We start from the raw sequence: 27,120 nt of genomic DNA, 5'->3' as shown, positions 1-27,120 counted from the left end.
TAGTCACTCTCCTGGCCTGAGTCATATTCTTCATGCATCTGCTGTCCACTTCTCTCCTTATATCTTTTCCATAACCTCTTTTTCACCTGCAGTTCCCATTTGATATTGTTTGTCATCTACTTTATGCCAAATTGTGTTCTCTTCTTCACTTGTGGTATACAACTTGCCATTGCTGCTCATAAATATTCCTTCATCAGTTCCCAAGCACTAACGATATCTCACCCTTCCAATTCCTCCATCCATGGAACTTCCTCATGCTGATTTCTAATAGCATTATTATCACCTGCTTTATAATTCAATTCCACATACATTCCTTTTCATTTGATACCACTGCATGTCTATTCATCTTCCAAGTCAAAACCACATGGTCACTCTCTCCGACTAGGAGTAGAGATGCCATCAGTTATAATCTGGTCATAGCATCAGAAGATCCGATGCTATGACCAAATCTAAAACTCTTGAACCTTGTGTTCCTTCTACTACATATTGCCTAAGACATTTGTCCCTCAAGAATTCCAGAAATTCTATTCCCTTACTACTACATGCAGTTTCCTCTTTCCAGTTTATACTGCTGTAGTTAAAATCTTTCATAACAATAATTCTTTTTGCACTCACCAAGCTCAACTGCCTAAACATCATCTGTTCTTCACTCTCTGTGCTCTCTTGCTTATAGCAACATCCCACTAAATATCCTCTCTTGTCCTTGTCCACCTCCACCTCATACTATATGCTCTCAAAACCATTAGTGCCATTGCTATTCAAACTCTTCACTAAAAATGCTATACCCAACTATTTCTATTACTGTCAGATATCAGAGAGTAATGTATTTTGGTGATGAGTCTGAGGCAGCAGGGTAACTAGTAGTGTACCACAGGGTTCTGTACTTGGATCATGGTTGTTTAATTTGTATATTAATGATATTGGCTTTGGTATGGATAGCAAATTTAAGGAGTTATAAGGGCTTATCTGATAATAGAATCATTGTGGACTGGTAGTAGACAGAAGTTAAAATTTGGGACCATATTGCTATAGTGAGTAAATAAATAGTGAGAAAAAAGAAAAGATCCACTAACATAAACTGTGGTTGACAGATTGGGCCATCCCAGGTCAACAGTCAGGTAACCAAGATGATATCTAGCCTATGGAATTGCACACATGAGGACAGGTTGAAGGAATGTGGTTTTCAAAGTTTAAATAATATACAGAGCAGAGTAGATGATAGAAACATACAAGTTGGTAAGGTATTTTAAGTATTGACACAAATGAGAGAGAACTTGGGATTGTCACTGTAAGCAAAGTAAGAGTGTGGTTACCAAGCATATGAGATAGATGGAATTTGCTGAATATATAGAACTGGGGTGGCCACAACGTGGCTTGTGAGCTACATGCAGCTTATGTCCATGCATCACGTGGCTCTTCGCGATCTACCAGAAAAAAAAAAAAAAAAAAAAAAAGAGAAGAAGAGACAACAAAAAGAGGAACAAAAAAAATAAAAGAGAGAAAAGAGAAAGAAAAACAGGGTTAATAAAAATTACTGCAATAAAAACGTTTAATTCGAAACACATTAAATGAAGTTTACTTTGAACAATTAGAATAATTTTAAAGTCAAAATACAATAATTTTATTACTTATTTACTAGTAGTGACTTTCCTTGTATCTATTTTCTTAGTAATCTCCTTAAAATTAGGTGTGTAATTAGTCAAAGCAATTTCTTACAAGTTCGTTACAACCTCACCATGCACACACTCACTTACTCTCTTACCATCTCAAAGGTTGCAGCCCTTCTAAGTCTTACCGGAATTATTTTGGCTCCAAAAGGATGCATACTTGGCCATCCCTGGTATAGAATAAGCTACTTATGAATGTGATGAATGTATCTTTGGCGAATGTTTTCAAATAAAAAATATGAGAGGTATCTAGTTAGTATGTGACTTGGAAAAGACCCCTCTCTCCCTGGAGGAGCCTGCATAATAATTATAATATAGGCTACATATATATATTTATATTTATATTAGAATTTTACTGACTAGAGCCACCGAGATAAGACAAAAACTTTAATTAGAGCACAACTAGTTTTGTCGGAATGCCGACTTGTTCAGGTTTACATACTATCACAAAAAACTGGAAACCTAGCAAGATAAAAAATGAACTTCTCATATAAACAAGTTAGGAACAGCAACAGTCAACTGGCATACGCGTGCAGGTCTAGAGTGAGGCGTTAGTGAGTGGGAACTATCTCGAGAATGCCAAAACCGAATTACTGTGCTGTGTGAATCAGGTAAGCCATAACTTAAATTACTGTTCATGTGTGAGTGGTCCAGAATTATTTCTTTTGATTCTAAGATGCGTCTTTCTAGTTCATCAGGGCATTTATGGATATTTGTAGTAAGATTCCAGTCTATCTGGTGTTGATGCTCTTCTAAATTAGAGTTGGCAGAGAAAAGGACATGACTGGAGAGGGCGCTTGCATGGGTTCTGTTGTAAGAGATATCACATTGATGCTCTTCGAGTTGTAGTGAGATAGACTTATTGGTTTGCCCATAATATGGCTTCCTGCAACTATAGATGATTTTATATACTCCTGGAAACTGAAGTTGGTGATTTTTGACTTGGGTTGACTCAGAAAAGAACGAAGTTTTGGTAGGGAAGTGAAGTAAATTCTAATATTAAATTTCTTCATAATTTTCACCAATTTGAGCGATAGAGAACTTACGTACGTTAATTGAATGTGTGCAATAGGGTTCGAGTTATCTTCTTGCTGAGGTTGGAGATGTGGGTATAGATGGTTAAAAATGCCTCAAAATACTTTTGAGGTGGCTAAGTTCAATTTGAAGATCTTCGCCTTCTGAAATTAGAGATCTCGCCCGATGAGCCAGAGTGGTGATAATTCTGAGTTTCTGCAGAGGGAAGTGATGAGAGGAGGCATGTAAGTATCTGTCCATATGAGTTGTTTTTCGAAAATCAAATTCACGTCGGAACTTAAGGTGAATGATGTCCTCTCCTTTTTTTTTGATAAAGATTACTAAAATGCCTAATTGTCTCAAATTTTCTATTTTTCGAAAAACAACTCATATGGACAGATTTCTGGGTAGAGTTCTAGGCATCGACTGGAACACAAATCTGCACAAAAACATTCAGAACAAGGCTCTTAATATGGATTTCAGCGGTAGGACCACAATATGCAAGCCCCCCACATTACCCGAGCAAACATGCAGCATTATCTTCAGTGGTGGAAAGAGTGTGTACAGTGGAAAGCTGTGCTATGAATCACGCTACACCCTCTACTGAGCAGATGGATGGGTGTGGGTGTGGCAAATTCCTGGCGAACGTCTCTTATCAGCGTGAATAACCAAATATGTATGAATTCAGAGGTGCAGTATATGGTATGGTCATGTTTTTCCTGGTTTGGCTTTGAACCTCTGTGGTGCAATGAATATTGAACTCCAAGATGTATCTGAACATTCTGGGCAATTCAGTGCATCCTACTTTGTGACATTTCTTTGGAACTGACCATTATCTCTTTTAACAAGACAATGCAACTGCGTGGTTTGTGGACATGAACATCATCACACTTGACTGGCTTCCACAGAGCCCTGATCTCAATCCTATTGAACATCTGTGGGATGAACTGGATCATTAGGTGAGGTCAAGGGATGTCCATCCCACAACAGTCCAGGATCTCATTACATGCCTAAGGAAAAATGGTCCAAAATTCCATTGATCACTATTGTATGCTTGTGGAAAGTATGCTATAGCAGCGTTTCTGAACCTTCTAAGCCTAAGGACCAGTAAAATGCCTAAAACAATTCTACAGACTGCTAAGTTATATAATTTTTTTTAAATATATATGGGGATTACCAACATTTACATATATATTTACAACATAAACATATTACATTTACATATTTACATACAACATTTACATATTACATTTACATATACATATACAATATTTTACATATTGTAAAATATGTAAAATAAGCGCCTCCATAGCGCAATTGGAAGAACGACGGTACGTTGCGCCCTTCGATTAAAAAAGAACTAAATTCGATTCTCGTCATGATGGGAGGAATCTTTATATGGACTTTTTCAATCGAAGGTGAGTTAGACGATCTCATACAGAAGTAGCAGGGTTTTTCCCTCCCAGAAACTCGGGTTTTTCATCCCACTTACAGAGAAATCTGCCCTTCAGAACACACTCAATTTTCAGACAAAAAAATACTAGCTGTGGTGGTAGTGGTTGTGGGCAGTAGATGGCATTGATGTCGGTGATTGGTAGTAGAGGTTCTGTGTAGTTGTGGAGACGGAGAGTTGTTCAGTAGGTGTCCTCCTGCGATGAGTCTTCGGACTCCTTGGAGGTGTCACGAATAATATAATAAACATTTACAAATACATATGGAAACATAATTAAGTTGGAAGTAGATGATTAAAAGTGTATTATCACTGAACAAAGTTTTAATTTTTATTAAACAAATAAAGGTATCAGTTTCCGATTTGCTGTGGGCAAATGAATGGGAATATCTGCGCTGTCCCGCTGGCATCCCCATTCATCTGTCCACAGTCATTAAGAAATTTCTTATAAAAGTTATTCAGAAAATATGTTTCCAAATTCTGTTTCATAGTTTTGAGGTGGTCACATACCCTTTCCAGAAACTCAGAATCAACAAAAAAATGATTTTCCACTAAAAAGGATTCCAATGTTGGAAAAGGTGCAAATTATCTGTCTTTTACATAACTAATACACAACACCAGTTTTGTTTTGTTTTTCTCAAATGCCTTTATTTTGTCATAGGCATCAAGAACAGTTAAAGAATTTCCCTGAAGGGAGAGATTTAGTTCATTTAATTTTCGAAAAAAGTATCTGAAAGATAGGATAGTGTTGATAGCCATGCTTCTTCAACAAGAAGTGATGCAAAATTAGAATTACATTCATTTACAAACAATAAAACTTCATGCCTTAATTCAAATAAGCTTGTTAGTACTTTTCCCCTGGAAATTCAGTGAATTACAGAATGAAGCAAAAGTTGTATATATATTCACTATCCATTTCATTGCAGAATACTGAAAATAACCTGTTATTTAGTGGTCGAGTCTTAATGAAATTAACTAGCTTTACAGCATTGTATATCACAGTTTTAAATTTTCTGGTGGCATTCCTTTGGAGGCCAACCTTTCCATGTGTATGAAACAGTATATATACCCGATTCATATCCAGAGCCACTTCCTTGACCATAGAAACAACCCCCAACTATGCCTGCTTGTAAGGGCATGAGCTCCATCTGAACAGAAGTCCATGCATTTTTCCCACTGGATCCCTTTCTGTATAACAGTATATTATCACGTATAATGTGATCCATATATAATGCAAACTAGAAATTTTGTTTGAAAACTAGCCCTAAAATGCCATGTCCACGTATAATGCGATCTGTTAATCTTGTTCCATAACATTATAAATAATACAATACGAATTAACAAAAGAAACATTTATTTTAAAACAAAATGTCAAAATCCTTTAAATTCTTCTTCATCTTTTGAGTCATCAAACATTTCATTTATAAATTCATCTGTAGGGATTGTATCATCAGTGTAGCAGTTGTCGTCATCGTCTTCATGCTCTCCATTTTGTTGTGCATCATCCTCGCTTTCGTATATGATGTGATCTTCAGATCCATCCATTGAATTACTTATTCCACATTTAAGAAATGAGCATTGAATCATTTCAGATGGTATCGAATCCCATGCTTCTTTAACCCACCTGGAGACTAGGGTGATCTCAGGCTTCTGAAAATTCCCACACTTTGTCATCTTCACCAAACCAGATGACATCCATTCTCTCCATTTTTCACATAAGTGATCTTTAAATGGCTTATTCAAGCTGACATCAAGCGGCTGCAAAACGGAAATTAGACCACCTGGTGTGACTGCTAGGTCTGTACGTAGCTCATGTGCGTTCTCTTTGCTTGCCTCCGTTAAATGCACCCGGAACATATCCCAGACTAGCATGCTTTGTTGACGTAACAAGCTACCTGAACGTATGTTCCATACTTGATCCAGCCACAATTGTACACCTTCTTCATCCATCCAATCTTTCTGATTGGCGTGAACAATTACACCTGGTGGAAATTTCATATGCTTCAGAATTTTTTTCCTTTTAAATATCACTGTCAGCTTTAATTTGGTTCCGTCTGCCATGCATGCTAGAACAACGGTAAAATGCATTTTTTCACGTCCCTTTGTTTTTTTGAAGGCACCCTTTTCATCAACTGAGTTTACTGTTCGATTCCCAGGCATATCAAAGTACATGAGCATTCTCATCCATATTGCCAATTTGGGAAAGTTCATATCTGTGACACTTCCATAATTTTATGATAAATTTATGGAAGGACTGCACTTTTTCTTCAAGCTGCTTTGGTAACTTCTGTGCAATTTTTGTTCGGTGTCGTAATGTTAATGCTTCATTTCATAAGTCTGTTGCACCACCCAGGTGAAGCAAGAAAAGATGAAATACCTAGTATGTCCTTGAATTTACCATTCTTGAGTTAGAGCTCAAAAACGAATTGCATTTCTTGTTAGTATAATGCCATCTTGTTATGAATGGATGGATTTTGAATGAATGGATTTTGACTAAGCCATCAAAATCCATTCATTTAGCTCTTCTTTGAGTTCTGGAAAGGATGCTACATCTCCACGACAGGCACGTTTCGTTTTGGGGATTTTTTCAAGACTGTCTTTTTGCTTAAGCCAAAGTCTAATATTACTCTCTGCTACACCAAATTCTCTCATAGCAACACTGTTATTATGTTCTTCTGCAAACTGCACGACACCCAATTTAAATCCTGCTTCAAAAGATGAACGTTTACGTTTCTGTTGGCTCATTTTCAGGCTAGGTTTGTTTAACGAATAATATTTAAAATCAACTGTGGTTAAACCGATATACCTAACTGTGCTCTATCTATCTCACTGTGCTCTATCATTAGCACTACTTACGTTACTGGCTTTATGCGCAGATATGATGCGCGCTCGGTCACCGAATGTTGAGTGGGTCAAGTAAATTTGGTTGCATAGGCATTAGGTAGTATATATTGTGTGTGCAAGTCTAATAAGATGCTATATTTTTTACGATCTGCATATAATGCGAACCCCTAATTTTAAGTAGTATTTTTTACCTAAATTTTTCACATTATACATAATAATATACGGTATGTAATTATTGAATGTGAAATATTTCTTCTTCACTTGTTTGGGATGACAAAGTTCTACAAAACAGAATATCGTTATGAATGTTGTTATCATGTGCATATCTTACATAGCATATTAACTGCACATCATCTCTGACATCAGTAGTCTCGTCTATCTGTAATGCATAATAAGGGATCTTCTTAACTCTTTCGATTAACTGAGACTTTACATCACCTGCCATATCATTCATTTTTGCGACCAATGGAATTGAAAGAGGAGACAAATCAACATCTTTTAGTAACTTGTTGCCAAACATAATTTTTACCACATCTTTTATAGCTGGAAGTAATACATTTTTTTCGATAGAATGAGGTTTCCCTGTTTTCGTTATGTGCACACTTATGAGATAGAGGCTTCCAGTGCCTTGCTATTAATCAAATAACCCATGGCCAAAACTACATCTTTCCCATGATTTAATGTTGCTAAGCGTCGCTGAAATTGGCTTTTTTTTTCTTTCAATTTGCTTATTTTTTACATCACAATGTTTAGTTTCTAAATGTCGGAGTTTCACAGGTTTCATGCACTCGTTCAACAACACTTCATAACACAAAACACATTGAGGTTTCTGTTCACTTGCATTTTCACACCAAGTAAACCCCTGAATTCCAAATATGAACTGTTATATTTCCTAATGTCTACTGAATTCCTAAATAGTCTACTGTATTTTTTCTTTAAACTGCTTGTTTCTTCTACTTTAATAGTATTAGATTTACTCGTCGTTACAACACATGTATCACAATTAGGGTTGGCATCACCTGTTTCATTTGCTCTTCTTTTCAAAGTCCTAGTTCTAAGCCACTTTTCCATTATTAAAAACATTTCCAAAAAATATATTAATACTGGGGTTAACCCCACGACACACTTTGTCCAAGTATCGTTCAGCACTTCTGAAGGTATACTGAGCCTTAGTTGAAGGAGGAAAACCTTCAGTAATAAAAATCAATAAACAACAAGCAATTGGTTGAAATGTGGATAGCACATGTTCATTTTAAATCTGACAAAACAGCAAGGGAAGGCAGAAGCAATAAAATTATATTGTTGTTCACTTCTCCCCTCTTATTATTCGTCATTCTGCCGCTGCAAATTATTATAGTGCCAGAATGACAAGTAATAAAAGAAGGGTAGAGTGAACAACAATATAGTTTTATTGCTTCCGCCTTTGAACATTCTGATGCTATTTGTTGTTTTTTTTTAAGTCTCCATTTGATTTCAATAATTTTTCCTTACTTATTCAATTTTAATTTGTTTGGATAATTAAAGAATATATATTTATTTAATTAATTAAAGTCTACCTGCGGACCACAGGTTGAGAAACACTGCCCTATAGGATTGCTGCAGTCATCGCAGTGAAAGAAGATCCTACATCTTATTAAGGTGGGCACTATGACTATTTGTTTCTTACACTGTGGTGTCCATTGACTTCTTTCCAAGCAGTGTAGGTGATGTTAAAAAAAAAGGGCAGGGGGAATGTTATGTTGACAAAAATTAATACATTCTTTAATTCTCATTACATGTACTTTTTTGTGATGAGATGTCTTATACATCTCATCACAACTCAGTTTGTTTTCTCTTTTGTTTATTGTTCATAATGAAGGATGAATTTATATAAATTATCCATGAACAATAATTTAACAAGGAAGACAAATAATAAAATTCATGAAAACAAGAAAGTAGGCAGCACTCAATGTGGAGCCTGATTCACTTTTCACAATGCACTCAGTCACATGATCCAGTCTGACTTATCTTTGAAAGATATTTTTTTTGAAAAATAATAGTATTAAAAAGAATACTGCATTATGTAAAATTTTCATGCATTTAATTACACTAAGCTAATTCGTGTTGGGAGCTGTCAAACTAAGTTTAGGACAGTACTATATTACAATTACAAATCTACTTAAGGGGTAAAGGTGTTCAAAGAATATATATATATATATAGATGTGCTGCAGTATTTAATTAGATTGTGGCAATTTTAATTTTTGTGTTTTTAATTATCAGTTTATTTTGTTGAAGAAATTATATCACAAGTACAATTATTTTTTTAAAACAAAAATAGATTGTCTGTGTTGTGTTGTGTACTGTTATGTTTCATTCTGGATTTCTCCATGCGTGCAGGTCACAAAAATGCTGCAATGATCTCGATCTTGAGCCTCTCTTTTCCATGTTATGCCCATAGATTTCACTAATGGGTCTTCCCATCTTGTAGGCGGTCTTCCTGGTTTCTCTCTATTCTCAGTTGCCAGTTAAGTATTCTGTATGTCCATCTGTTATCCTTTAGTCTTGAAATGTGGCCTGCCCATCTCATCTTGTTTTCATATACTGCATTTACCACATCTTTTACACCTGATCTCTCTCTCTCTTAGTTCTGTATTTCTAACATGTTATATTTTGCTGATTTTACAAATCCTACGTTCTATTGCAAGCTGAGTTATCCTGAGAGTCTCTTGTTGTGCTCCATGTTTCTTTTCTTCATCCTCAAGCATCTCACGACCACTTTGCAATCACTTAAACCGCTTGTAAACTTGAGTATGGGATAAGCATTCATCACTGTATGCTTTTTGAAGCATGTGATGCATTTCAGTAAAATGTTTACCAAGGTTAATTCAAAAGTCAATCGCAGCTCTCTGTTTGAAACTCATTTTCCGACTGTTCGTCAAAATACACTGTCACTCTTGACACTACAACTCGGCTTCTAATGAAACAAATGTCATAAACAGTTGACACAACACTAATGAAGGGTGTCGCTTTTAACAACAAAAAGATACAACAGGTGGCTCCCCTAGTTTCTTCTATTTTCGAAAAGTTTGCTTTCTTTATGGACAGAGGGTATCTGAGCTGTCAATAGAGAAGATCAGGCTCTAAAGGATAAAAAAAATTAATTAAATAACAGAAATGTGTTACTGTTGTTTATTCAAGTTTATTAACATGGTCATACACGTGTAGAAAAGGTATACCTTATTCTTGGCCCATTGTATTCTTCTTCTTCTCTTCCGTCTAAGACGGGTTGAGTCATCTCTTGAGCAGGATCTTCCAGTCTTCTCTATTCCTTGCTGTTCGAAAAAGTTACTTATATGTTCTGCATCCCGAGATGTTCTTTATTAATTTCAGCCAGGTAATTCTTGGTCTTCCGGGTCTTCTTTTTTTCAGTTGGAAAAGTATTGATTAGGATGTTAGGAAGTCTGTCTGCATCCATGCGTACAGTGTGGCCAAACCATCTCAGTTGTTGTTTTCTAATTTTTTCTATTATTGTCTTTTTATACAATAATCTTGTCTGATTGTGCTGTTTGTTTTCTTTTCTATCCAACTTGTTCTATTTATTTTTCTTATGCATTTCATTTCAAATGCCAGCAGTTTTTTCTCCTCTCTTTTCTTAACTGTCCATGCTTCTGCTCCATAAATAACTGTTGGTATAATTATTGATTAATATAATTTGATTTTGGCTTGCTTAGATATCTTGTTTGTTTTCCAGATTTTCTGTAATTTTCCCAATGTGGTTCATCCTATCACTATTCTGTGTTTGATTGTTTTGAGTTCATCTATTGTTTCTGTTTAGTTTTGATCCAAGATATATGAAATTATCTACTTGTTCTATTTGTTCTATTTGTTCTCCATTTAGGGTGGCTGAGATGGTAGTTCTGTTCCTCCCTATTTTCATCACTTGTTTTTTGTATATTTATTGTCATGTCATATGTTTTACAGGTTTTGTTTAGCTTGTTTATCAACCTTTGGGGGTTCTTGCAATAAGGATGAGCTCATCTGCATATTTGATATTATTTATGTTTAATCCATTGACATTGATTCCAGGCTCATTGTCTATTGCCTTTTTTACAACTTCGTCTAGATATATGTTGCATAGGCATGGAGATAATGGGCATCCTTGCATTACACCTTTTTGGATCTCTATGGGTTTTGTTGTGAGTGTGTCCTTTTAAATTATTGTATTTGTCTTAGAGTAATATTTTATTAGAAACTGTATTATATATTTGTCTATTGCTTTTCTAGTAGAACTTTAAGAAGGATTTCTCTGTTGATGCTATCGAAAGCTTGTTTAAAGTCCACAAAAGAACAATATAGTTCTTTATGGTCTTCCCAACTACAGATTTTCACACTGCTAGTTGGTGCAGTGTGAAAATCTGGTCTATTGTTGAATAGTTTCCTCAGAAACCAGCTTGTTCTATGCCTGTCAGTTCTTCATAGGTGTTTTTTAATCTATTTTGTATAATTCTTATGAATAGTTTATAGGTGTGGGAGAGTAAATCGATTGGTCTGTAATTTCTGCAGTCTCTTTTGTTTCCTTTCTTGTATATTGGGATGATCTCTCCTGTTTGTAGTATTTTATTGAATAGGGTTGTTGAACATTCTATTGATGTGCTGCCTCAATATGACCACAGTTCAGTAGGGATAGTATCAATGCCTAGTGCTTTATTGTTTTTCATCTGTTTTATTGCATATCTAACTTCTTCTTGTAAAATTTTTGGTTATGATTATTTTCTTCTATTATTGGCATTGTAGTTTTGTTTCCTTGGTGAAGATAGCCTTAAAATGGTTTGACCAGATATTTCTTATATCTTCAATATTCCCAGTTTCAGTCATCTTGTTGTTTATCATTGTTAATGTTTTTGCTGAGAATTCCTTTGTAATTTCTTTTATAGTGTCATGGAAGACTTTTAGGTTGTTTTGTTGGTATGCTACTTGGCATTTCTTAGCTTTTTCTCCTAACCATTTTTCTTTGCCTTTTGTGCATAGGTTATCAACTTTATTTTTTAGTGCTCTGTATTTTTCTCTATTCTCTCTATTGTTTTGTTGGTTTACGCCCAAACCAACAAAATTGTTGATTTATGCCTATTGTATAGCTGATAACAAATACCAGATATACATTGCATACACATATATGCATCTGTGATTCTCCAAAAAATTACATGGATGGAGGAAACACTCCTCAACTAATGGATTTAAATTGTTATTGGAAAGAACTTGGTTTAAAAGCAGTTCAAATATTACATCCTTTTAATGTGGATTTGAGTCTCAGCATGTTTCCTTATTAGTAGTAAGATAATGTACTCCTCATAAACAGAAGTGGCATGATGGAAAGAAAAAGATATCAATAATAATAATTAAACTGAATTTAATTACTACCAATATTTCATTCTCAAATAAAGGCCTCTTCTTGGGCACAAGCAGAAAATAAATATGCACCTGTAGACATCAAGGGACTTTAGGGGAAGAAAAAACTTTTCTTTAGAAAAACCAGATTATTAAACGATGCAAATATGCAGTGACTATATGAGGTATGAACACCACAACAGATCATAATGTGCAATGACTGTTATGGAATAGATTAGCAGAGGTAGTTATGAGTGTCCCAGTGAATTTAAGAAGAGGTGTGATAGGTACTGTGTGAATAATGGTTAGTGTGGGTCTTCTGCAATGAGTCTGTTGACTCCATGGAGATGCTTGGATAATAATAATAAAGGAGTGAGAGCTTGTGGCATTTTCTTTGAATGTTTCCATATAGATATAGGCAAGTACTGTAGACAGAGGGTTCCCTTGTCTACAGTACTTGCCTTTTTTTTGTACATATGGCTTATTCATGAAATAACCCAAATTGGTGCAATGCATTAACAGTGCCATGACTTTTCTCAACAGCTTGTCTTCTAATAGCATTATTAATTATTCTGGTGATCTCTCAAATAATCAACCTTCAAAAAATTGAACCTTCAATTAACTGACCTTTGAATGAGTTAGTGTGTCAACCAACTTCTAGAATAGCACCATGTAGTTGTACCTTCAGTTATTCAACTAGCAAATTGCTCTCCTGCTCTGGTTGGATAATTGAGGGATTACTGTGCTTCTTCTTCTTTGAGGACATTTATAAAAAGAGACATGACATCAGAACTTGCCATGATTTCAGTTTTTTTCAAGATGAGTGTCTGTTATCATGGAGACCAGGTATTCGATGTTCTTAATATATAAAAAGAGATCCTTTAGATATCCTGTAATAGGCAGATCTATAGAATCAACAGCTCTATTAGCTGTTGATTCTCAGCTAATACAGTTATATCATCAGCAAAGTGTATCATATGTATCTAGACTCCACCTACAGTTACCCTGTGCATTCCTTCTTTTATTAATTTCATTGCATTCTCTATATACAGATTGAGAAATAAGAGTGATAATGCACAACCTTGTCTTACATCTTTCTTTATTTCTGCAGTTGCTTCTTTTTCCTGTATTTGTATCTTTTTTTTTTTTTGGCTTGAATACATTTTATTAATTAATCTTTTATCTCTCCACTTTGTTCCAATTTCCTTCATTATTTGAAACAGCTTGTTTCATTTTACATTATAATGCCTTTTCTAAATCTGATATAGGTTATATCCAAACTTATACTCTAAGTTTGGATATAAAATGTATCAGATTATACTTATAATCTATATCAGAATATAACTTATACTCTAAGTTTATTATCCAATATTATATTCTAATATTGGATAATAAACTTTTTTAAGATGTTTTATTACTGTATTTTTGCTGTGTCGATTTTGTAATTAATTATTGTACTAATGATATATTTGCTCAGAAATTCAATGATATTCAGTGAAAGAATATTATAAAAGAATGCTGAAAAACAATAAACTTATTTTAATAATTAGGCTCATCATCGTATAGCTGTCGAACAAGAACATCAGAGAGCAAATGAAGCTGAAGAGAAACTAAAATCATCATCTGCTATAAGCGAGGAAAGAATTGCAAACTTAGAATCTCGACTTTCTGAACTTTCAGAAATGATTGGAAATTATGACCGATTACGCCAACAAGATCAGGTGGCAATTCACAAACTGAAGGTGTGTGTCTCAGTTATATATTATTATTAGTAGTAGTAGTATAAAAAATTGAATTCATAACTTGGATTCATGCTTATGTTGTATCACATTGGGGTGGGAGGATGGCTCATTTATTTTTCTTGAAAAAATGGCTTAGTCCTGCTAAACAAACAAGCAAGGAAGCATGCATACATGTTCTCATGTGCCCCCCCCACACACACACATACACTCCCCCCCCCCCCCCCCACCCACACACACACCCATACCCACAGTAGGCTGTAGGGTACAAGAGTGTGCTGAAAAGTAGAGTGTAGATTATACATTAATCTACATATTCATATTCATTATTCTACATACATAGTTTTAAGATGCGTTCTTTCTTGTGGTTATATCAGTTGCTTTAATATCATTTTTGTTCTCGGTGTTTATCAGAACTTTTCATTCCCCCCCTCCCCCCAGCTTAAAGAACAAACGCAATTTATAGATAGAGCAGATAACAGAAAGGATTAAACACCATATATCACATGCAGTAAGCAGAATTAAAAAAGCCAAGTTACTTGTCTGTGGCTGGGTGTTGAGCCTAATACAAAAGGAGAGATGAGACAAATTGTATTATTATTTTTATTATTATTATGTTTATAATAAGAGAGTCAGGAACTCATTGAGGGGAAGCTACACATTACCTACACCAGCTGTCATACCTTCAACTGCCTATATACAAAAACTCCAAATTCTTAACCAGACCAGTTTCTTCTTACATAATCCCACCAATATAATATGACATTAGACATCTCATCACACCAAAGTGCATGACTTTACATTCACTAACATTGAACTGATAGTCATTTTCACATACCCACAATTCCAGCCTATTCAAATCATTCTAAATGTACTGCATATCAGCCACATATTGGGGGGGGGGGATATGATTGAGTCATATAAACTGGTAAGGGATTATTACCAGATCAATGTGGATGAGGTTTTTCATGGAATGGAGAAAAGCAGGGGAGAACAAGAGACCATCTCTGGAAGCTCTGTAAGGAAGGCATGAGAAGGTATGAGTAGATTTTTTGGATTGGAGACTGAATATATTTAAGGCTTGGTATGATGATCTCTGTGTGCAACACTGGAAACTCCCATTATAAATCTTTGGACTCCACGGAGGTGTGCTGATAATAATAATATATATCCTGCTGATGGTTTACATTTGAATGGATTTGAGTTAGGTGCCTTGAGAAAGTAGTGCATAGTGAGAGTTCGTGGAGAAACTAATTTTTAGGAAAGATGCAAGTAAGTGTATCTCATCTGAAGATGAGAGAGAGTGTGTGGAAGAATGATCAAATGATGTAGCTCCAGAATTTAACATTGTAGGCTGAAGAGGATGTTGCAGTTTATGTAACATCCCCATCCCCTTTATGTAGGAAGCATTTGGAATAAGGGTAACTCACAAGTTGTAGATATAAGACTTGGTTGGTAGAGGATGATATAAGGATAGAATGCAATGGATGGGTTTAGTATTTTCAGTGGAAACAGGTGGTTGTGTGTGTAGGGAGGAGGATGTTAATAATAGAAGAACTGAAGCAAAAAAAAAAAAAAAAAAAGGCACTTAGCAGGAAGAAAATACAGAGAACAGTGCATTTAAAGCTATCAGATATGAGACAGAGGCCAACAGGGTAAAATATATAGTTGGGACTGTGGAGTGCAAGTGAGAATGTGAATTTCATACATTGGCAATTAACACAATAAGTGCAGGGTGAATGACTGTTATGAAAGACTTCAACTACAGAGACATAATTTGTAAGGAGGAATAGTCACAAAAGAGGGGAGGAAATGGAATTTATGTGGCTGCTGAAGGGGACTCGTGGTTTAAGTGTACTAGACCTAGTGATAGCATCAGAGAATTTGGCATTAACCAAGGTAAGTGATATTGCCTCTGATTGAGGATAGTAGCTGTGTGGTCTTGACCTGGGAGATGCAATTGCCAGATGTGGAATTTTCAGTTAAGAAAGGATATATGGGGAAGTGCAAAGTCAGATTATGACAAACTGAAGAGCCAGCTTGGAACAGTGCAGCGGCATAAAGAAGATAGTCATGGGAAATGTGAAAGAAGCAGATGCTGGCAGTGCATAGAGCATTATTAAATGGAAGTTGCAGAAAAACAAAAATTGTAGAGGGTATATAAAAAGAATGGTGATCAGCAAACTCATGAGCAATACAAGGCACATGCAAGAAGGTTGACCAGTATGGTAAGGAAGGCAAAAGTAGATTATGAGAGGATGCCACCTGAGTAGGTCAAAGGAAATCCAAGAAAGTCCTTTTGCTATGTGGCAAGTAAAAGAAAGAATGACTATGGAAGAATAACTTGAATGAGTTTTGATGTTAGGGAGGTAACAAAAACAAACAAAAATAAGATTGCTTACATTCGTTAGTATTTTTTCCATTATTAGCTTTATACCAAAAGGATTATTTTTAATTATTGACTTGGTTGACTGAAAGGTTAATGTACCCACTCTCCACCCAGTAGGTGCTGTAGGTTCGAATCCAACTATGGGCACAAGTGTTTGTGATTGTCTTTAGTTGGGAGATAAATTTAATCATCCTGTGTAAGACCACCACTACCCCCTACTTATTGGAGTAGCTTGAAAGGGTTCTATGTTTGGTCTCTAGGGTACTGTTTCTGGACTATATAAAAATAAATAAAATAATAATAAAAATATTTTTAAAAAATGCAAAAGCTTTAATGTTCATGTACTACAGCTTTACATTTTTTTTTATGTTATCTACTGCACATAAAAAGAAATTGCATGTTAATTACTGCCATTATTTTATCTGATTAAATTTTAAATTTTGGGAATTTAATATTTAAAAATTTTTTTCTATGATTTTTATAAAATGAACTTACAGTGTGCTATTCCATCATTATTGTCCATTTTGAATGATCATCTTAATAGCTGTTTATGCAATCTATCATACAACGAAGGCTGAATTCATTATTTAAATAGCAAATTGACATGATCACTAGCAAGTTGGTTTATTGTATTATTTCATATTTGTCAATTGTTTGTATTTCTAGTGATTAACAAAAATGCAAAAACATTAATATTATCTATATATATTATAATCATAAAGGATGAGAGTTATTTTCATTTTTAGGAAAGAGTAACTCAGCTTGACTTAGAAAACACTGCTTTAGCCAAAGTTGTTACCACTGACAAGGAAAGAAATGTGATAAATGATGATGACTCCAATTTAGATGTCCAGACATTGCTAGAAAGGATAAGAAAGTGCAGAGGACTTCTCAAGTTAGCAAATCAAAGATCAGAGAAGCCACTAGATGTTCAGGGTAAGCTTTTTTGTTGCATTTATGATAAGTAGCTGAAGAACGACACTTTAACCATCTTGTATACTAAGCAGCTCTTATTAGTGCCAAAGAGCTGCTTGCATATTGCAGAATGATTCTAAAAATGTGTCAGATCTTAAATTAAAAATATGGGTTTGACAATTTTAGCAAATTTTTTCATACACCTTTATTTAAAATGTTTGCATGAAATATGGAACTCTGATTTGTAACTTAATATTTAATACTAACACTAATGTCAGTTTAATGTGGCAAAGTAAGGTTATGTATTTTGTAGTGAAAAGATTACCAGCTTTGTACCATATTGATGAAGCTGTACTCCAGGAAATTGACGAAGCCAAAGATTTGGGAGTGTTAGTGGATAGGGAGTTAAAGTTTATAATAAATTTAGTTTAATCCTTTATCCAAGTGTGAGCAAACAAAGTTTGCACCTGAAAGTATCTTCAGGACTGGGGTAAGGTAGTACAACACTGGGCAACTCGTTGCAAAGGTGGAGCAAGCTGACATGTAAAGTTTAGAAGGCAAAAGTGGCTAAAGCAGCTTGTTGGATTACTTGGTTACTGAAGAATACTTTGATGAAGAGAGACAAGCAGATTATTATTCCTCTTTATTGAGCCTTGATAAGACCATATCTTGACTACTGCATGCAGATCTAGTCACCTGGGTTTCTTGGCAATAAGGAAGAGGTAGAGATGATCCAGAGGTAAATGACCAAGATGGTAGCAAGTCTATGGAATGAACCTTACATGAACAAGTTGAAGATTTTGAAAGTTTATTTTTCACTTGGTTAGACTATAATAAATTTAGTTTAATCCTTTACCCAAGTGTGAGCAAACAAAGTTTGTGCCTGAAAATATCTTCAGGACTGAATATGGTGTTGTACTACCTTACTGGGGTAAGGTAGGTGTTGTATTACCTTACTGGGGTAAGGTAGGTGTTGTATTACCTTACTGGGGTATGGTAGTACAACACCAGGCAACTCGTAGCAAAGGTGGACCAAGCTAACAACACTCCTATCCCAGTATCTCCCACAATGCAAAACACATCTTCTTGCAGATATGTAAAATGTTATGCATTAAGGGATTGGCCACTACCCAGACTAGTTTCAACCTTTATTAAGGTCTCTTCAGTGGGAGCCAGGCCCAGAGGTGGAGATACCAGGCAGAAGCAATAGCGAGGCCATCTTTACCTACAGGAGTTGCCAAAAGGTGTGCCACTTTTTTATTAAATTACTCTGGATTTAGAGAAAGATGTTGAAAGTTTATTTCAACATCTTATTTCAAAATAAACTTTCAACATCTTTCTCTAAATCCAGAGTAATTTAATAAAAAAGGTGGCACACCTTTTGGCAACTCCTATAGGTAAGGATGACCTCGCTATTGCTTCTGCCTGGTATCTCCACCTCTGGGCCTGGCTCCCACTGAAGAGACCTCAATAAAGGTTGAAACTAGTCTGGGTAGTGGCCAATCCCTTAATGCATAACATTATACATATCCCCAAGGAGATGTGTTTTGCATTATGGGAGATACTGAGGAGTGTTGTTTACTTGGTCCACCTTTGCTACGAATTGCCCGGTGTTGTACTACCTTACCCCAGTAAGGTAATACAACACCTACCTTACCCCAGTAAGGTAGTACAACACCATATTCAGTCCTGAAGATATTTTCAGGCGCAAACTTTGTTTGCTCACACTTGGATAAAGGATTAAACTAAATTTATTATAGTCTAACCAAGTGAAATATAAACTTTCAACATCTTTCTCTAAATCCAGAGTAATTTAATTAAAAAAAAGGTGGCACACCTTTTGGCAACTCCTATAGATAAAGGTGACCTTGCTATTGCTTCTGCCTGGTATCGCCACCTCTGGGCCTAGCTCCCACTGAAGAGACCTAAATAAAGGTTGAAACTAGTCTGGGTAGTGGCCAATCCCTTAATGCATAACATTTTACATATCTGCAAGAAGATGTGTTTTGCATTGTGGGAGATACTGGGATAGGAGTGTTGTTAGCTTGGTCCACCTTTGCCACGAGTTGCCAGGTGTTGTACAACACCATATTCAGTCCTGAAGATATTTTCAGGCACAAACTTTGTTTGCTCACACTTGGATATAGGATTAAACTAAATTTATTATATTAAAGTTGAAGATTTGTGGATTACAGAAATTGGTTGAGGTGGAAAAGGGGCAATATGATTAAGACATACAGATTACTGAAGGGTTTTTACAAGAGTAATAGAAAGGAAAGTTTTCAGAACAGGTCTGGCAGTGGAAGAATTAGGAGCCATCCTTGGAATCTAAGTAAGAGTGTAGTTGCTAAGGGTGTTAAAACTAGGTTTTTTGCTTGGAGAGGGTGATGAATGAATGGAATAGGTTGTCAGAGTCTGTTGTGGGTGCTATGACTGTGAAGGAATTCAAAGCAAAGTATGATAGATATTGAGCAAATATTGGATAGTGCTTGGTATGCTGTTTTGGGCCTCCTTCAATGAGTCTAAGGACTCTATGAAGTATCTTTGTAATAATAATAATAATAATTGATTAGTAGTCTTAAATTGATTTTGAAGCTCTCATGCCTGGTTTGAATTTCTAGGAAAAAACATTGAAATCATACCTTTAAAATTCCGATTTTATTGAATTTTTTTTTCCTTGTTTGCAATATATTAAATGTTGATTTGAATTGTAAACATTCTTTCCTGTATATTGGTAACTGTTTTTTCTCAGACTAGTATTAAATAAAATATGAGTGTGTGCCCAAGTAAAAGAGTAAACATTTAAATTTAGTTCATTCTTTGAACTATAACAAAGAAATGAAAAAACAGTCAATTTTGGAGAAAAGGCAAAAAGATTTAAAATGTGTATACATGTTGGGGGGGGGGTGACCATTTGTTCTAAAAAGTGATGCAACTGTGAAGCAATAAAATTAGAAAAATACTTTTTTTTTTTTTTTTTTTGAGTAGTAAAAATACCTTTACTAATTATGATTTATCAGTTTTTAGAATACACAGTTTTCTTATGTATCTGTTCAAAATCTTTTTATTGCTTTTTTCAAAAAAAACAAAGTGATTGAGAAAGGGAAAGAAACAATCACAACTATAATAATGCTTAAAGATAAAATTGACATTTACATATGATAAGAGAGAAAGGAACTGCAATAAAATCAGGATTTTCAAAGGTATGACTTTTGGGGGGGGGAGGTCTGATTTTTTTTTTTTTTTTTTTTTTTTTTTTAAATTTCTTTTTGAAATGAGAGTTTATTCCATGAAAATTAAACTTGTTAATCAGTCATTATTTCCAAAAATAGAAGCTACCAGAATTTATAGTTCATGTTCAATTCTCTAACTCTAAAAAAAAATAACATTTAACTTTTAAGAATTATTCATAGAATGTGCCAACAACTCTCAAGATTACTTGGTCTATTTTCCTGTGTGTATATAAATAACAGAACTGCTTTGGACTTGAAGAAATTCACTGAGTGAAATCCTTTTAAAAATGGTTTCTTTAGTTTTGGTTTCAATTGAATTTAAACTACATCTGGAATTACATATTGCTTTTTGTGATCGTCATATCATTTTCATGCCTATTAAAAAAAAAAGTTGAAACTTATAATTCTTAAAATACTTCAGCGACCAATTTACTACATATTTTTACAAACAATAAAAAATTGGCTACTTAGAATCTGTAAACTGCATGGAAAGTATTAAAAAATCACATCTAAGATGCAATATCAGAATGCATCTCTAGGGTTCAAAGAATAATCAAAATGGAGGTGAAATGCTTGTGCAGTCTTATTCAGCAAGAGATTCTTTAGGATGACACCAGTTATGAAAACTATAAGGTACAGGTCAGATGAGTTACAACTGCTATATGAAAAGCTACGTGTCAGTATGAAAAAAAACTCTCTGCATTCTAAAGACAACTCAGAAGAATTTTATCATGTTGCAAGTAAAAGAAAGAATGAATGTGCAATAATTAACTCTTGTCAAAGGCATGCAGCCAGTTCATCTGAACACTCTTTTAGCATTCATCCTGTTATCCCTCTTCAGTCTAAATATTTTGTACTTATGATTCGTTTAGATTCCTTTAGATCAGTGATTCTTAACCTGGGTGGTAGTACCCCCTGGGGATGCTGTGAAGCTGAGGGGGGGGGAACAGTAAGCGCTATAATAATATAATAAAAGCAAAAAATTCTGTATTTAATCTAGCATCCCTATTTATATAGGGATGCTAGATTAAATACGGTATGTCTGACAATACTGTTCAGATTTATTTGCTACTTATTTTTTAGAATTTTTACATTGAAAGTTAAGTAATTGCACTACTTTTTGGTCAGAATTTTCTACGTTTAGAATAATTAATTTAGGCTATTTTTAGCAGAATCCACTACTTTTATAAGCTTCTTTATCTGCTACTTTTTCTAATGCCTATCCGACAACTGTGGTTTGCAGTTTACATCTGGCCTGTGGTATCTTGTAGTGCACTTCATTGATATGGTGTAGGACAACTGCCATTAAAATGGGTGAAAAAAAGAAAGTGTCATCAATATTCAAGTGAGTATTTAAAATATGGAGTTATTCTGTCTATAAATAATGAGCAGTTACCAATGTGCTTAACATGTGCAAAAACTTTCTCAAACGAAGGAATGATTGAGCATTTAAGAACAAAGCATTCAAATAAAGCAAAAAAGGATGTGGAGTACTCTTGCGAATTAAAGACTAAATTTAAAAATCGTTCTCAACTTACAGGGTTAGTTGCAAAACAAAGTAACCAACAGGAGAAAGGACACTTGTTTTTGTCTTACAAACTTTCAAAATTAATTGCCAATTGTGGAAAGCCACATACTATTGGCGAAACTCTCATTTTGCTGACTATAAATGAAGTTTTAGATATGATGATTGGCCCAAGTAAAAGTAACATGACGTCAATTCCTCTCAGCAATAGTTCAGTATCAACAAGAATTTATAAAATGGCAAAGGACATTGAAAAAACTTTGGGATGATTTAAAAACCATAGAAGTTTCTTTGCAACTCAACGAGACAAAGACAACTTTACATGACAACTGTCTCATGACAAATGATCTCTATGATACTGTTTTGGAATTTCTTAATTCATGTCATGAGAACATATGTAATGTTTTAAAAAAGGAAAAGGCTGACATCCCATATCTTTCCAATATTTTCACCAAATTAAATAAGGCTAACATCATATTGCAGGGAAGCAACATGAATCTTATTAAAGCGAAGGGAATTATAAATGCTTTTATCAGCAAATTAAGATTCCACTAGCAAAGCATTGAAAGATGAGATTTTCTGCAGTTCCAAAGTCTACAAATAATATATGAGGATTTAATATTGTTCCTATCTTCTGACACTGAAAGAAGACATGATGATCACATTCAATGACTTTGATGAGCTTAAAATATCCAATTGGGTCATAAATCCATTTCTTTCTGATGCCATTTCTGTTCATCCAAATTTGTGTGAAGAATTTATTGACTTAAAAAATGATTTTGCAGCTCAAGTACAATTTCAACAGCGTGGGTATAAAAGATTCTGGCCAAGCATGCAATGCAAGTATCCTCAGCTTTGGCAAGAAATAAAATTACTGCTCATTGCTTTTCCTTCTTTCTATTGGTTGAGAAAGGATTCAGCGTCATGTTGCAGTTGTTAGCTAAGCAGTGAAATAGATGGCAAATAAGTGAAAGAGGAGACTTGAGACTTTGTTTGTTGAACGTTGAACCTGATATTGAAAAATTAGCATGATCTCATTAGGCTCAGGGTAGCCATTAATGATTGGCTTATTAAATACAGTAAATTTACATATTTTTTCAGTAAAAATTATTTTGTATCAGTCATTAATTTTTAATTAACTATCAGTTCAAATATGTTGATGGTAATTTAGGTTTACCTAATTTATTTATGCTTATGGCTACATGAAACTGGTATTTGAAAAGTACAATCACAATTGTACTTTTCACTTACCAGTTAGAACATCTAAAAAAGATAACCAGTTATCTTTTTTAGACATTCTCCTCATCCTGTCACCTTCAAATACTTTTACAACTACAGTTTACAGGAAACCAACGTTCACAGGTCGTTATATTCTTAAAGAATCAGCCCATCATCCTTGTCAAAAAACAGGAATCATAAAATGTCTAATCAGAAGAGCCAAAACTAATTGTTCTACTTCTAATTTTCTACAGAAAGAACTTTCTACTATCCAACAACACATGAAACTCAATGGCTTTTCCGAAAAGAGTACTCAAATCTTCTCGATTCTTATAATCCACCACAAAACAATGAAGATTCAATACGTCAAGTTCCAATTCCTTACATCTCCAGGATTTCAGAACCTATCGCAAGAATTCTGAAGAAATATGAGTTAACAGCTACGTATTCACCTATTAACAAATTATCTTCCCATTTTCCTTCTCCTAAAGACAAACGCTCAACTATATCTCTTCATGGAGTTTATCCAATTCCCTGCAACTGTGATCTCTCCTATTTTGGACAAACTGGATGGCCTCTTGAAAAAAGAATCCAAGAACATCAATCCTCCATTCACCACAACAAACCTGAAAAATCTGGATTGGCTATGGGATTGAAACTAACCGCAACATCCTTTGGTCAAAAACTCGCCTCTTACATAGATGCCGTTATAAATTTGAACATTTATTCAAAGAAAGTGTAGAGGCCTTACTCCATCATCCTAACCTGAATGACTGTATATCTGTATCATAAATCTGGGAAAGTCTAATCAGGATAACTCATTAATTCATATTAATTTTATGTTATTTAATATTATTAATTAATATCTTTATTTCAATCATGTCTCTGCTTAAAAATATTCCCTTTAATACTTAGTGATATAACATCACATGGCTTGTTCTATTTTTAAATGATCTATTGTTAGTATTCCACTATATATATATATATATATTTTTTTAAAACTGTTCTTGTAGTGCCACTGAAGATGGTCTGCTATTTCCAGACCGAAATATTTGGTTAATTAAATATCTTTCTTGTGTTTATGTGCATATATTATTCAGTTTTTATGTCACAAGTATCCTTAAAACATCATGTTTATAATTTATAAACTATTATCAAAAATTGTCCAAGGTCACTTAAACACAGAATGCACAATACAATCAATGTTTCACATTCAAAATTGAAATGACGCTGAAAAAAATGTAAGAAGTGCATATTTGGATAGACGCTATTTCGTCTATCCAAATTCGAAGCAGAATTTAAAAACACGAACAATGTAATATACACCTATGTTTCAGATTAAATATTTTTGGATAGATCACTGTTTCTGAAACTTCAAATATCCTTGTACCCCTTCTTTAATTTTCATTATTACCAAGTACCTTTTCAAAATACTCTTATCAAAATAATGATAATAATAAATAAAAATATATTTCATTGTAAATGTCTGTTTTATTTGAATTTAGATCTACATTTAAACAACAAAAAAAATATTTATTTTTAATAGAATAAAATTTATAAAGATACTATACACTTTTACTTAATATAAATAATTTATCATCAATGAGAGGAGTGAAATTGCTTATTTCTATATCTGCTATATTGCTATCTTTTGTGCGTTTTATAAATCCAGTCTTTACCAATAATCCATACTTAACAATTTGAAAGCTAAAAAATTACCATATTTACTCGACTATAACTCGCACTTTTTTTCCAAAAATTAAAGCTAAAAAATCGTGCTGCGAGATATATGTGGGGATTTTTGGGAACTAAAGTTTTCAGAAAAAAAAACTGAAAATGGGTATGACTTACCAAGAAGCTTCTATTCTCCATCACTTCTTCTGTCCTCCAGAGCAGTTTCCTTGTGTGCAATCAAAGTTATCTACCCAAATAGAGTCATCTTCTTTTCCATTATATCAAGCAAAAATTATCAGTAATTTAAGACTTGAGATACATAATGAAACAATCCTTGACAAATTACTAATGAGAAGTGAAAGATGTGCGCGATTGTAGCCCAGTAGAGAAAAAGCAATTATTAAGAAGTGCATATGATTGGTGCGGTATTAACAAAAGATCGCGTGACCCAAACAAAACAAGCTGACAATTGAATTGAAATGCTAATTCTCTTAAACCGATTTCCATAATATCTGAAATGCACTCCCTATATATTTCTTAGTTTTAACACATTCATGACAGGGTAGTGTCAAGCAAAACCATATCTTGCACCTGCAACATGTTGTTTGCTTGAGTGTATATAGCAGTTTCTGTTGGATAGAAGATGTGATTCATTAGTTAGTGTTTATATTCCCAGTTGTCTGTAATTAAACTATTTGTTGAGAAATATATTACACAGTCTGCAAATGTCTGTGAACCTTATCCAGTGACATGATAAAACTAATTGGTTTTCTTGTTTCTGCAGTATAATGGCTGTTGGGGATGGCGTATTGTTTACTGCAGGGAGCGAGTTATCACTCCAATGTGAAATTCGGGGCGATAGAGACTCGCAATTTGAGTAGGAGAATTCATGCATAACATAATTTAATATATATATATATATATATAGACTATAAAAGTTTATGAAATTCACATCGTATGATACTTTATGGGTTGTTTCCTTAAGTATCTAATAAATGGGTTCTAAAATGTTTAGTTTTAGTATGTATATCTATAATTTTTGTATTAATAAAATATAATAAGCACATATTTCACTGTATGGGAAATGGCACTTTTTTTTATTTGCTAACTAAACGCTGTATTTTTGTAAAATATCTTGTTGCCATAATACGACTGAACGAACGCCCTTATTAAGCAGCACCATGAGGAAGGCTGCCTCTGTGCTACATCCTGTCGACGGTACTGGGCAAAGCCCAGTACCGTCGACAGGACTTAAGAATGGATTCACGGTCTGTCTTAAACTAACAATTTCCACTAAAAATATAATAAACAATCGAGAATATTTATAAAATTTTCGCTGAGTCGATGCTTTCTCTGTGAAATAAAATCTGTGGTAATATTGATACATTTCACTTCAAACAAATTATAATAAAACTGGTGATGTATTAAGTAAAAATGTTGTTAGATTATTACGAATTCAGAATAATTTTACTGATTTAAAATTTCATTTTTATTGCATTAACTATAATTTGTAATTGTCTAATTTATATAGTACGATATAATTCAAGAATAAGAAAATTTATATATTTTTTTATTTCCCGTGGTAAAATGGCACCCCTATCTTCAAGCGCCCTTGTGCGGCGCACAACTGCACGGCGCAGCCCTGAATGTAGCTGTATCCTAGGTTTAATTAGAGAGCAGTTGTGTCTTGTGTGAGAAAACTTGATCCATTAGAGGAGGCCCTTTCATATTCCATCATCATCTTCTAACATGAGGAGGAGTTCTGTTGATACCATGATGAGGAGGACTATGAGAGTGACTACGAGAATAACGTCTTCATGGTGAGACGGGACCGTAATCTTCTGTTTCCTCCATAACCACTGCCATCATCATACCAACTACAGGTCAAGGTCTAGGCTGGAAAGCCAATTCAAGGCCTCAACTTCACTTTGTGGATGTCCTGAAGGCCACCACTGTGAAATTGGTGCCTTGGGCAGTCATACACAATATGAGTAATCCTCTGAGCCACAGGAGAACAATCACAATAAGAGTGATCTGACAACTCCCACTTATGTAGAATGTAGCCATATCTGCCCTGACTAGTTCTG

General features: G+C 34.4%; 1 protein-coding gene across 3 annotated transcripts in view; it reads left to right on the top strand.

Moving 5' to 3' along the window:
• The window catches only part of LOC150102462 (GRIP and coiled-coil domain-containing protein 1-like), a 156,025-nt gene that overhangs the window by 102,922 nt on the left and 25,983 nt on the right, over positions 1-27,120 (top strand). For all 3 annotated transcript variants that reach the window (XM_090398972.1, XM_090398971.1, XM_090398973.1), the window contains 2 exons: positions 13,891-14,082; positions 17,215-17,404. In XM_090398972.1, coding sequence (XP_090255098.1) covers positions 13,891-14,082; positions 17,215-17,404 — 382 coding nt within the window. The remainder of the gene's footprint in view (positions 1-13,890; positions 14,083-17,214; positions 17,405-27,120) is intronic.

Source organism: Typopeltis vanoorti, chromosome 10, assembly GCF_054136105.1.
Source record: "Typopeltis vanoorti isolate ZY-2024b chromosome 10, IOZ_Tvanoo_1.0, whole genome shotgun sequence".
Classification (NCBI taxonomy): Eukaryota; Metazoa; Arthropoda; class Arachnida; order Uropygi; family Thelyphonidae; genus Typopeltis; species Typopeltis vanoorti.
This window is presented reverse-complemented; position numbering and strand designations above follow the sequence as displayed.